Below are 13526 nucleotides of genomic sequence, written 5' to 3'. Positions count from 1 at the left end.
CCTCCAAAGCTAGTATATCCTTCCTTAAGTAAGGTGACCAAAACTGCATGCAGTATTCCAGGTGCGGCCTCAATAATACCCTGTAGAGTTGCAGCAAAACCTCCCTGCTTTTATATTCCATCCCTCTCGCAATGAAGGCCAACATTCCATTCGCCTTCCTGATTACCTGCTGTACCTGCAAACTAACTTTTTGGGATTCATGCACAAGGACCCCCAGGTCCCTCTGCACCGCAACATGTTGTAATTTCTCCCCATTCAAATAATATTCCCTTTTACAGTTTTTTTTCCAAGGTGGATGACCTCACACTTTCCGACATTGTATTCCATCTGCCAAACCTTAGCCCATTCGCTTAACCTATCTAAATCTCTTTGCAGCCTCTCTGTGTCCTCTACACAACCCGCTTTCCCGCTAATCTTTGTGTCATCTGCAAATTTTGTTACATTACACTCTGTCCCCTCTTCCAGGTCATCTACGTATATTGTAAACAGTTATGGTCCCAGCACCGATCCCTGTGGCACACCACTAACCACCGATTTCCAACTCAAAAAGGACCCATTTATCCCGACTCTCTGCTTTCTGTTCGCCAGCCAATTCTCGATCCATGCTAATACATTTCCTCAGACTCCGCGTACCTTTATCTTCTGTAGTAACCTTTGATGTGGCACCTTATCGAATGCCTTTTGGAAATCTAAATACACCACATCCATCGATACACCTCTATCCACTATGCTCGTTATATCCTCAAAGAATTCCAGTAAATTAGTTAAACATGATTTTCCCTTCATGAATCCATGTTGCGTCTGGTTGATTGCACTATTCCTATCTAGATGTCCCACTAATTCTTCCTTAATGATAGCTTCAAGCATTTTCCCCACTACAGATGTTAAACTAACCGGCCGATATTTACTTGCCTTTTGTCTGCCCATTTTTTTAAACAGGCGTTACATTAGCTGCTTTCCAATCCAATGGTACCTCCCCAGAGTCCAGAGAATTTTGGTAGATTATAATGAATGCATCTGCTATAACTTCCGCCATCTCTTTTACTACCCTGGGATCAGTTCATCAGGACCAGCAGACTTGTCTACCTTGAGATCCATTAGCCTGTCCAGCACTACCCCACCAGTGATAGTGATTGTCTCAATGTCCTCCCTTCCAACATTCCCGTGACCAGCAATTTTTGGCATGGTTTTTGTGTCTTCCACTGTGAAGACCGAAGCAAAATAATTGTTTAAGGTCTCAGCCATTTCCACATTTCCCATTATTAAATCCCCCTTTTCATCTTCGAAGGGACCAACATGTACTTTAGTCACTCTTTTCTGTTTTATATATCGGTAACATCTTTTACTATCTATACCACAGGTGGGGATGGAGCCTGGGATTTCCCTGCTCTGTGTGGGGCTCAGTGTCACACTGGGTGATAGAGTAACATACCACAGGTGGGGATGGAGCCTGGGATTTTCCTGCTCTGTGTGGGTCTCAGTACCACACTGGGTGAGATAGAGTAACATACCACAGGTGAGGAAGGAGTCTGGGCTTTCCCTGCTCTGTGTGGGTCTCATTACCACACTGGGTGAGATAGAGTAACATACCACAGGTGGGGATGGAGTCTGGGCTTTCCCTGCTCTGGGTGGCACTCATAGCACACCGCATGCAATAAATTAACATACGTAAGGCCGAGGAATGAACCTCAACACATTGCGTTGTGTGGGTCTCAGTACTACACCGGGTGAGATGTGCAAACTCTCCACACAAGCTGAGCCCCTGGGGCACAGCCAGCAGCTGTCTCCCTGCAATAATGAACAGGGAGGAGAGACTGAGGTTGTAGTTTCACATTTTGAAGCTTATTAACAGGTGATTCCTCAGCTGTGAATTCCCCAGCAGAGAATTCATGGAGTGTTTAATATTAATGAGATTCACGATCAGTATGGGAAAATCTCTCCTTGATTCGCAACAATTCTCTCTCTTCAGCACCTTGCTGCTGAAGAATGAACTTGATATAATTTCACTTTGGCTCAGGGTCAGTGCGGCTCACTGTGACTTTAGCACATCTTCCCCTCACAACCCCTCAGTGCTGAGAAAACGATGGAACTTTGCTGACATTTTCTGTTCTGTAACTTTTCTGTCCAGCAACATGAGGTCTTCCCTGCTGAGTCAGCTTTGTAACTGTATGAACACGTCAGCAGAACTTTAACACAACCTGAACTCCAAAATCTGGTCGGGACCAATTGCCCCGAAGTGAGTTTTGAGTGGGCGGGACAATGCCTCCCGGCGTTAGATAAAAGAACGTTTTGGTACGTTTGTTGACATAGTTCAATTGCAAAGTGTTAGATTGTTCCTGGTTCAATCCCGGGTTTTGGCAGTTTCTGGTTATTTTGTGTTCCCTTCATTTTAAGGGGAGAGGCTCGTTTTGCATCTGGAAAGTGTTTGAGGGAAGATCAATTCAGATGTGATAATTTTTAGAATGAATTGTGTTGGAAACATGAGCTCTTTTTCTATTATTTTCTATTTGCACTCTGCCCGGTTTTATATATGAATAGTGAACAATGTTTAAGGGATATGATGTGTTAAATATTTGTGCAGTAACTCTGTACGCCCAATGTGAGCCGGAAACACAATCTTCCCAGGCTGGGTTGGTATGCATCTATAATATACTTTGAGGTCTTCAGCTCAGTTGGTTAGATTGTGGTGCTACTAACGCCAAGGTCGTGCTTTCGATCCCGGCAGAGTCATTGGAATGTGTTATGTATGCAACCCTTGTAACCAGCATTCCACTGCCACCAGAGGGTGCATCTGTTGGAGTCCCAAGGGATCCCAGCATCCCTTGGGAGCACTGCATATAAGCAGGCCTCCCATGCTGTGCCAGCACTCTGGAGTCAGAATAACGAGACTACGGTCACACTTACTCAAGTCTACAGTACTCAGTCACTTTTCTTTATTTGAGACATAAAAACTGGCGACGAGTAATAGATAATGAACCATCACGTGAAAATGCAGAGAACTGTTGGTATCCTGGAGAAATTCTCAGAAGGTGATGATTGGGAAGCCTTCGTGGAGCGACTCGACCAATACTTCATTGCCAACGAGTTGGAAGGGAATGAGAACACTGCGAAACAAAGTGTGATCCTCCTCACCATCTGTGGGTCAGCACCTCATGGCCTCATGAAGAATCTTCTTGCTCTGGTGAAACCAACAACCAAAATGTATGAAGTACGCTGGTCCGGAAGCACCTAAATCCGAAGGAGAGCGTTCTGAAGACAAGGTACTGATTTTATACATGTCAACAGTCTGAAGGCCAGGAAATGGCGAGTGATGTCGCCGAACTAAGGCGCCTTGCAGGATATTGCTAATTCAGTGGATTCCTGGAGCAAATGCGAAGAGACATTTTTGTGTTTGGCATTGGCATTAGGTTATCCTTCACAAACCATTGCCTGTTGAAACACAGAACCTGAGCAAAGCCATAACGATAGCCCAGGCATTTATGTCCACCAGCGTTAACACCAAACAAATTTTGCAACATAAAGGTGCATCGGCCAGTACTGTACACAAAGTAACATCATTTTCAGGAAGGAATGCATATGTCAGAATGTACACGCCTGTAGCTGCACGACGGCAGATGACTGAGTCTGCCATCAATTGTGAATGCAAGGCAATTAACATCTTGTTGGCACTGCGGAGGTGATCATCGAGCACATCAATGCTGCTTCAAACACTATGCATGCAAAGGCTGTGGAACAATGGGACACCTCCAGCGAATGTGCAAATGAGCTGCAAACCTTGCAAACCATCACGTTGCAGAGGAAGACTGATCTATGGCAGATCAAACTGAACTAGAGACTCAAACCGAGGAGGCAGAAGTGTACAGGGTACATACCTTCACGACAAAATGTCCACCAATCATGGAAAAGTTGAACTTAATGAAATTCCAGTATCCATGGAATTGGACACAGGTGCGAGTCAGACTATCATGAGCAAAAAGGCCTTCGAGAGGCTGTGGTGCAACAAGGCACAAAGGCCCAAGCTGAGCCATGTTCATACCAAGCTGAGAACTTACACTAAAGAGCTGATCCCTGTAATTGGCAGTGCAGCAGTAAAAGTCTCCCATGATGGAACGGTGCATGAACTACTCCTATGGATTGCACCAGGAGGTGGTCCCACACTGTTTGGCAAAAGCTGGCTGCGAAAAATCCACTGGATCAGGGACAACATCCGAGCGCTTTCATCCATCGACGATGCCTCATGTGCCCATGTTTTGAACAAGTTCCCATCATTGTTTGAGCCAGGCATTGGAAATTTCTCTGGGGCCCAGGTGCAAATCCACTTGGTCCTGGTACACGACCCATCCACCACAAGGCACCTATGGCACATTACATGATGCGAGAGAAAGTGGAGATTGAGCTGGATAGGCTGCAATGAGAAGGCATTATCATACCAACTGAAGTCAACGAGTGGGCCAGTCTGATTATTTCGGTTCTCAAGGGCGATGGCACGGTCAGAATTTGTGGGGACTATAATGTAACGATTAACCATTTTTCGCTGCAGAACCAGTACCCGCTACCTAAGGCAGATGACCTATTTGCAATGCTGGCAGGAGGGAACATGTTCACCTGACCTCGGCCTACATGACGCAGGAGCTGGCAGAATCTTCGAAAGGCCTCACCTGCATCAACATGCACAAAGATCTGTTCATCTACAATAGATGCCCATTTGGGATTCGATCAGCCGTGGCGATTTTTCAAAGGAACATGAAGAATCTGCTAATATCGGTTATACGCACCGTGGTTTTCCAGGACGACATATTGATCACAGGTCGGGACACCATCGAACACTTGAATAACCTGGAGAAGGTTCTAAGTCAGCTAGATCGTGTGAGACTCAGGTTGAAATGCTCAAAGTATGTTTTCCTGGCGCAAGAGTTCGAGTTCTTGGGAAGAAGAATCACGGCAGATTGCATCAGACCCACCGATGCCAAGGCAGAGGCCAACAAGAATGTACCGAGACCACAGACGGTGATGGAGCAGCGGTCATTCCTGGGACTCAATTATTTTGGTCATTTCCTACCCAGTTTAAGCACTTTGCTAGAACCTCTACTTGTGTTGCTACACAAGGGAGATGACTGGATTTGGGGGAAATCACAAGAGACGTCTTTTGAGTGTCCAGGGGTGAGGGGGAGCTGAGGTTGAATGTCCTCGGGAGGGCGGAGAGGGAGCTGAGGTTGAGTGTCCCGGGTGGAGAGGGAGCTGAAGGGGATTGTCGTGGAGGGAGGTGGAGCTGAGGGTGAGTGTCCAGAGGGAGAGGGGGCTGCGGGTGAGTGTCCCGGGGGAGAGGGAGCTGAGGGTGAGTGTCCCAGGGGAGAGGGAGCTAAGGGTGAGTGTCCCGGGGGGAGAGGGAGCTGAGGGTGAGTGTCCCGGGGGGAGAGGGAGCTTAGGGTGAGTGTCCCGGGGGAGAGGGAGCTGAGGGTGAGTGTCCTGGTGGGAGAGGGAGCTGAGGGTGAGTGTCACAGGCGGGAGAGGGAGCTGACGGTGAGTGTCACAGGGGAGGAGGAGATGGAGCTGAGCATGAGTGTCCCGCCGCATGTGGGGGGTGGGGGGGTAGAGTGAGCTGAGGGTGAATGTCCCTGGGGGTGGAGAGAGGGGGCTGAGGGTGAATGTCCCGGGTGGAGAGGGAGCTGAGGCGGAGTGTCCCAGGGGATGGGGAGAGGGAGATGAGGGTGAGAGTCCTGGGGGCAGAGGGAAATGAGGGTGAGTGTCCCAGGGGAGAGGGAGCTGAGGGTGAGTGTCCCATATTACGCTTAATGATAACATCACACATTCATGTACAGCACCAGCGGAAAAGACAGCGAGACAGACACAGTATCAGGTTTACACTTTGTATCAGTTTCTCCATATTAAGCTCAGTAACAGTGCCACACCTTCACATATTGCACCAAAGAGAGAAACAGAGACATTATCAGTTTACACCTGCAACAGTGTTTCCACATCACGCTAAATAACAGTATCCCGCCTTTCAACCAGTACAAGAGAGAGCGGACAGCAACAGAGAGAGGGGAGAGGGCTGAGCGAGAGACAGGAGAGTGCGAGGCTGGGCGGTGAGACACAGAAAGACATGCACAGTATCAGTTCCAGACTGACCTGTGAAGTCCCGATTTATCCTGAAAGTTCCCATTGGAGAGACAGAAGATGCAGTTTCCTCTCTCACTGATATTGTACCAGAGACAGACACATTATTAATCCCACACTGCGGGACAGTGTCAGAGAGTGAGAGATACAACGGCCCACATTTAACCCTGGCTTGCCCGTTGTAATCTCTGCAATCCTGCAGCTCAGGGCCGTTCGGTATTACTCTCAGTGACCGAGTGTTTTACTCTAATTAAACTGATCTCGGACTGTTTCTGTCAGATATTAACCCCCGCACGGTCCCAGCAAACACTCCCACTCCCTCCTCCCTGCGATATTTCTCCAGGATTGCTTCGTGAAGACGGGCTCAGGGAGAGAAACACCCTGCACGGAATGATCCCATATTGAGCATCTCCAAGGGACAAGGCTCCCAGCTTTAATCATTCCCTGTCCTTTCCCCCCCGGCCCAGTTCCTTTGCTCAGATTCTGGGGAAAGTGCACTTTGAGTTTTACATTCTGAATTAGTGCAGAGAGCTGCGCATGTGCGGGTAAGCCCCGCCCCCTATGTCGATTTCCAGGAAGTCGAAAAGAACATGCGCCCTCCCATCCCCCAGCCCTGCCTGTGATTGCCTTTCACTCAGTGAGCAGAAGAAGATGGTTTAAAACAGCCGGGAACAGAGACACCGCAGCCTCCTAACAGCAGCGCAGCGCTTTGGCAGCGTGTCCACACGTGGGCTCAGAGATCGGCATTGAGTCCAGGGGAGTTCAGGGGGAGTCGGGGGCTGTGTGTATGGAGCAGAGTGGATCAAGAACCAGTGTTAGTGCGTGGTGTGAGTGGGGGAAGGGAGAGTCCATTCTCGGGCTGTGTGTGGACAGTGTATGTCCTGGGTAAGGGAGACAGAATGGGCAGAATCTGCTATTTACAATCATTACTGCTTTCTCTCTCCAAACCCGTAGTGAACCTTACTGATTTAGTTCTGTCCGGAGCTAAAGTGAAACAGGAACTAGTTCCTGAACATGATGTGAGTGGGGGAAGGGAGAGGCCATTCTCGGGCTGTGTGTGGACAGTGTAAGGTAAGAGAGAAAGTAAATCACCTCGCTCTTTCAAATCATTGCACTTTCTTTCCCTCACATCAGAAGTGAATGTTCCTCATTCAGTTCCAATCTCACCGTGTCTGTTGTTCTTGGGCAGTGAGCAGTGGGAACACAGCCTGACACTGAGGATGTGGGGAGTTTCACAAAGTGCATCTATTGCAGGCACCGGGAGAGGAGAGTGGGAGGGGAAGGGGGCTGCTGTTCGCTGCCTTACCCCGGGGCCACGGCATCTCCATTTCTGGCTCTTTTAAACCATCTTCTTCTGCTCACTGAGTGAATAGAAACATAGAAAATAGCCTGCTGTAAGGAGACTGCAGGAGTAGGCCATTCCATCCTTCGAGCCTGCACCGCCATTCAATAAGATTATGGCTGATCATTCACCTCAGTACCCTATTCCTGCTTTCTCTCCATATCCCTTGATCCCTTTAGCCGTAAGGGCCATATCTAACTCCCTCTTGAATATATCCAATGAACTGGCATTAACAACTCTCTGCGGTAGGGAATTCCACAGGTTAACAACTCTCTGAGTGAAGAAGTTTCTCCTCATCTCAGTCCGGAATGGCTTGCCCCTTATCCTTAGACTGTGTCCTCTGGTTCTGGACTTCCCCAACATCGGGAACATTCTTGCTGCATCTAACCTGTCCAGTGCCGTCAGAATGTTGTATGTTTCTATGAGATCCCCTCTCATTCTTCTAAACTCCAGTGAATACAGGCCCAGTCGACCGAGTCTCTCCTCATATGTCAGTCCTGGCGATAACAGGCAGGGCTGGGGGAGGGGAGGGTGCATGCGCTCCTCTGCTCACTGCGAATCGAATCAAGGGGCGGTGCTGAACCGCACATGCGCAGCTCTCTGCAATAATTCAGCCTGCAAAAATCAAAGTACACTTTTCCCAGAATTTGAGCAAAGGAACTAGGCCTGGCCAGGTGGGGAAGGACAAAGAATGAATACATCCTAGGGTCTTAAAGAAGTGGCTGCAGGGATAGTGGATACATTGGTTGTAATTTAGCAAACTCCCTGGATTCTGGGGCAGTCCGAAGAGATTGAAAAACCGCAAATGTAACGGCCCTATTTTGAAAAGGAGGCAGACAAAAAGCAGGAAACTATAGACCAGTTTGCCTAATTTCTGTCATTGGGAAAATGCTGGAGTCCATTATTCAGGAAGCAGTAGCGGGACATTTGGAAAAGCATTATTCAATCCAGCAAAGTCAGCATGGTTTAATGAAAGGGAAACATTTTTGCCAAATTTTTTTTTTGAGGATGTGACAAGCATGGTGGATAAGTGGGATCCAGTGGATGTGGTGTACTTGGATTATTTCCAGATGGCATTCAATAAGGTGCCACATAAAAGGTGACTGATAAGACAAAAGCTCATGTGGTTGGAGGTAATCTATTTGCATGGATAGAGGATTGGCTAACTAACAGAAAACAGAGAGTTGGGATAAATGGATCATTTTCTGGTTGGCAAACAGTAACAGTGAGGTGCCACAGGGATCAGTACTGGGTCCTCAACTATTTATAATCTATATTAATGAATTCAATGAAGGAACCGAGTGTAATGTAGCCAAGTTTACTGATACAAAGATGGATGGGAAAGCAAACTATGAAAAGGGCACAATTAATCTGCAAAAGGATAAAAACAGGCTAAGTGAATGGGCAAAAATTTGGCAGGGTGAGTAAATTGTGGGAAAATGTGAGGTTATTCACTTTGGCAGAAATAATAGAAAAATCTATTATAATTTAAATGGAGAAAAATTTCAAAGTGTTGCAGTAAAGTGAGACCTGGGGGTCCTTGTGCATGAAACACAAAAAGTTAGTATGCAGGTACAGCAAGTATTCTGGAAGGCAAATGGAATGTTGGCCTTTATTGCAAGGGGGATAGAGTATAAAAACAGAGATATCCTACAATTGTACAGGGTATTGGTGAAGTCACACCTGGAGTACTGCATGCAGTTTTGGTCTCTGTATTTAAGGAAAAATATACTTGAATTGGAGACTGTTCAGAGAATGTTCACTAGAGCGATACCGGAGATGAGGGGGATGACTTATGAGGACAGGTTGAGTAGGTTGGGCCTATGCACATTGGAGTTAAGAAAAAATAAGAGGCGATCTTATTGAAATAAGATAATGAGGGGGCTCGACAGGTGGATGCAGCGAGGATATTTCCACTCATAGGGGAAACTAAAACTAAGGGACATAGTCTTAGAATAAGGGGCCGCCCATTAAAAACTGATATGAGGAGAAATTTCTTCTGAGTGTTGTAAATCTATGGAATTCTCTGCACAGAGCGCTATGGAGGCTGGGTCATTGAATATAATTTAAGGCAGAGATAGACAGATTTTTGAGTGATAAGGGAGTAAAGGATTATGGGGAGCTGGCAGCGAAGCGGAGCTGAGTCCATGAGATTAGCCATGATCTTATTGAATGGTGGAGCAGATTCGAGGGGCCACATGGCCTACTCCTGCTCCGATTTCTTATGTTAACTGAAACCAGGCAGAGTCGGCACCTTCAGTGGATAATATAGAGGGGAACCAGAGAGTGCGGAATTGAACCCAGCCAGTGTCAGCAACTTCAGGGGAGGGGAACCAGTGAGTGTAGAACTGAACCCAGCCAGAGTCAGCACCTTCAGGGAAGGGGAACCAGTGAGTGCAGAACTGAACCCAACCAGAGTCAGCACCTTCAGGGGAGGGGAACCAGTGAGTGTAGAACTGAACCCAGCCAGAGTCAGCACCTTCAGGGAAAGGGAACCAGTGAGTGCAGAACTGAACCCAGCCAGAATCAGCACCTTCAGGGGAGGGGAACCAGTGAGTGTAGAACTGAACCCAGCCACTGTCAGTGATGAAAATTGGGAGGTGAGGACAAGCTGTGTTCAGACGAGCGACGTGTTTGAATTTCAGGACAGGGAGGTGAAGAATATATGGGGTGGGGATTTTCAGATTTGCAGGAACAAGAGAGGAAATAATATTCCATAGAATCTAGAATTGTCTGTTCTGAATTTCTGTCCTGTACTTGCAGTAATGATTTTAGTAAACTCCTTTTCCAGGGCATTCGAATGGTAGGATTTGCAGACGGGGAACTCAAACAAAACATCACATCAAGCTCTGACAGAATCACTCGATTCCTCAGGACCTGAATATCATCAGCCTTTGAATGTAGAAGGCGAAAAGTTTGTCTGTTCTGTCTGTGGGAACAGATTTCAAACATCAGTGTGACTGGAAAAGCACTGAGACACACACACCCGAGTGAGAGTGTTCCAGTGCACTGACTGTGGAAAGAGCTTTAAGCAGTTTCACAGCCTGAAAAAAACATCGTAGCATTGACAGCGGGAAGAAACCGTATACGTGTTCTGTGTGTGGACGTGGCTTCAACTGATCATCCAACCTGGAGAGACACAATGACACCTGCACCATGGAGAAACTGGTGGAATGTGGGGACTGTGGGAAGGGCTTCAATTCCCCCTCTGAGCTGGAAGTTCATCGGCGCAGTCACACTGGGGAGAGGCCATTCACCTGCTCTGAGTGTGGGAAGGGATTCACACTCTCATCCCGCCTGCTGAGACAGCAGCAAGTTCACTCCACGGAGAAGCCGTTCACCTCCTCTGAGTGTGGGAAGGGATTCATTTTGTCATCCAGCCTGCTGAGACATCAGCGAGTTCACTCCAGGGAGAGGCCGTTCACCTGCTCTGAGTGTGGGAACGCATTCAGTTTTTCATCCAGCCTGCTGCTACACCAGCGAGTTCACACTGGGGAGAGGCCATTCACCTACTCTGAGTGTGGGAAGGGATTCAGTCGGTCATCTAACCTGCTGGATCACCAGCGAGTTCACACTGGGGAGAGGCCATTCACCTGCTCTGAGTGTGGAAAGGGATTCACTCGATCAACCCACCTTGTAACTCACCAGCAAGTTCACACTGGGGAAAGGCCGTTCATCTGCTCTGAGTGTGGGAAGGGATTTATTACCTCATCCCACCTGCTGCTACACCAGCGAGTTCACACTGGGGAGAGGCCGTTCACCTGCTCTGAGTGTGGGAAGGGATTCACTGTGTCATCCCGTCTGTTGGACCACCAGCGAGTTCACACTGGGGAGAGGCCGTTCACCTGCTCTGAGTGTGGGATGAGATTCACTGTATCATTCAGTCTACTGTCCCACCAGCGAGTTCACACTGGGGAGAGGCCGTTCAGCTGCTCCGTGTGTGGAAAGGGATTCACTCATTCATCCAACCTGCTGACACACCAGCGAGTTCACAAGTTCACAGGGTTTGGATTCTGCTGCTGTCCCAGACTGAATCGTGTGTATTCTGACAGTTGGGCTTTCTTTCCGCTCATATTGATTCCCCCTATAACTGGCCTAGAGTTAAATATTCTGCATATTTGACAAATTATTCAACGGGAAATGGGTGAGGTAAAAAATAATGCTGATTGTGTTTGCATCCATAATTCACCTTTTTTAAAAAAAACATAAGAAATAGGAGTAGGAATAGGCTATTGGCCACTCGAACCTGTTCTGCCATTTAATAAGATCATGGCTGATCTGATCATGAGCATAGCTCCACTTTCCTGCCCGTTCCCCATAACCCTTCACTCCATTATCGTACAAAAAGCTGGCTACCTCCACCTTAAATATATTCAATGACCCAGCCTTCACAGCTCCCTGGGGTAGAGAATTCCAAGGATTGACTCAGAGAGAAGAAATTTCTCCTCATCTCAGTTCTGAATCGGCAACCGCTTATTCCGAAACTGTGCCCCCAGGTCTAGATTCCCTACGAGTGGAAACATCCTCTCTGCATCTAACATACCGAGCCCCCTCAGTATCATATGTTTCAATAAGATCATCTCTTATTATTCTAAACTCCAATGAGTATCGGCCCAACCTGCTCAACCTTCATGTCAACTCCTCCATCTCAGGAATCAAATTAGTGAAGCTTCTCTCTACTGTCTCCAATGCAAGTATATCCCTCCTTAAATAAGATCAAAATTGGATGCAGTACTCGAGGTGTGGTCTAAGAAATACACTGTACAGTTGTAGCAGGACTTCTCTGCTTTTATACTCCATCCCACTTTCAATAAAGGCCAACATTTATTTTGCCTTCATAATTATTGCTGTACCTGCATATTAACATTTTGTGTTTCATGCACAAGGACATCCAGGTCGCTCTGAACTTCAGCATTTTGTAATATTTCTCCTTTTAAATAATAGATTTTATTTTTATTTTTCCTGCCAAAGTGGATAACCTCACACATTCCCACATTATACTCCATCTTCCAAATGTTCGCACACTCACTTAGCCTGTCTACATCCCTTTCCAGATTCTTTGTGTCCTCCTCACAACTTGCTTTCCCACCCATCTTTGTATCATAAGCAAACTTGGCGACATCACACTCTGTCCCTTCATCCAAGGCATTAATATAGATTGTAAATAATTGAGATGCAGCACCGATCCCTGCAGCAACCTCCTAGTTGCCATTGACAACCGGAAAATGACCCATTTGTCCCGACTCCATTGTCTGTTAGTTAGTCCACCTTCTATCCATGCTAATATATTACCCATGACCACTTAAGCTCTTAACTTGTGCAGTAATCTGTTACGTGGCACCTTATCGAATGCCTTCTGGAAATCCAAATACTCCACATCCACTTGTTCCCCCTTATACACCCTGCTCATTATATCCTCAAAAGAACTCCAGCAAATTTGTCAAACATGATTTACCTTTCATACAACCAAGCTGGCTCTTGTCTGTATTATGCTTTTCCTTGGAGAAGCCCCCAGACCCCAGAGCTTTGGCCCACAGACGCTGGGACACTGGTTCATCTCACAGTGGGGTCGATCCCTCTGCCCCCTGCCCCCAGACCCTCCAGCTTTGGCTGACAGACCTGGACATTGAGTCTCCACATGGGGGAGTGATCCCTCTGCACCTTCCCTGCAGACCCCAGGGTTTTGGCCGACAGACCTGGGACGTTGGGTTTCCACACGGGGAAACCGATCCCTCTGCTCCCAGACACACCAGCGTCCCCTCAAACTCCCCTGTCCCAGACTTCCCCAGACACCCCTCACTCTCCCCTGTCCCAGACTGACCCAGACACGCCCCTCACCCTCCCCTGTCCCAGACTGACCCAGACCACCCCCTCACCCTTCCCTGTCCCAGACTTCCCCAGACCCCCTCAACCTTCCCTGTCCTAGACTGACCGAGACACCCCTCACCCTCCCCTGTCCCAGACTGACCCAGACTCCCCCCTCACCATCCCCTGTCCCAGACTGACCCAGAACCCCCCTCACACTCCCCTGTCCCAGACTAACTCTCCCCTGTCCCAGACTGACCCA

The 13526-nt window shown here is 47.8% G+C and overlaps 1 protein-coding gene across 6 annotated transcripts in view; it reads left to right on the top strand.

Moving 5' to 3' along the window:
* The window catches only part of LOC139280929 (zinc finger protein 436-like), a 38859-nt gene extending 26559 nt beyond the window's left edge, over positions 1-12300 (top strand). For 3 of the 6 annotated variants that reach the window (XM_070900738.1, XM_070900736.1, XM_070900737.1), the window contains one exon: positions 10251-12300. In XM_070900738.1, coding sequence (XP_070756839.1) covers positions 10616-11581 — 966 coding nt within the window. In that variant the 5' untranslated portion in view covers positions 10251-10615 and the 3' untranslated portion in view covers positions 11582-12300. Of the gene's footprint in view, positions 1-6767; positions 7189-8018; positions 8134-8362; positions 8559-10250 lie in introns of those variants that run through there. The other 3 variants (XM_070900739.1, XM_070900740.1, XM_070900741.1) reach the window with 3 other exon arrangements.
* The last annotated feature ends 1226 nt before the right edge of the window (positions 12301-13526 follow it).

This window comes from Pristiophorus japonicus, chromosome 15 (assembly GCF_044704955.1).
Source record: "Pristiophorus japonicus isolate sPriJap1 chromosome 15, sPriJap1.hap1, whole genome shotgun sequence".
Taxonomy (NCBI): domain Eukaryota; kingdom Metazoa; phylum Chordata; class Chondrichthyes; family Pristiophoridae; genus Pristiophorus; species Pristiophorus japonicus.
The sequence above is the reverse complement of the archived record's forward strand: the minus strand, read 5'-3'. Positions and strand labels throughout refer to the sequence as shown.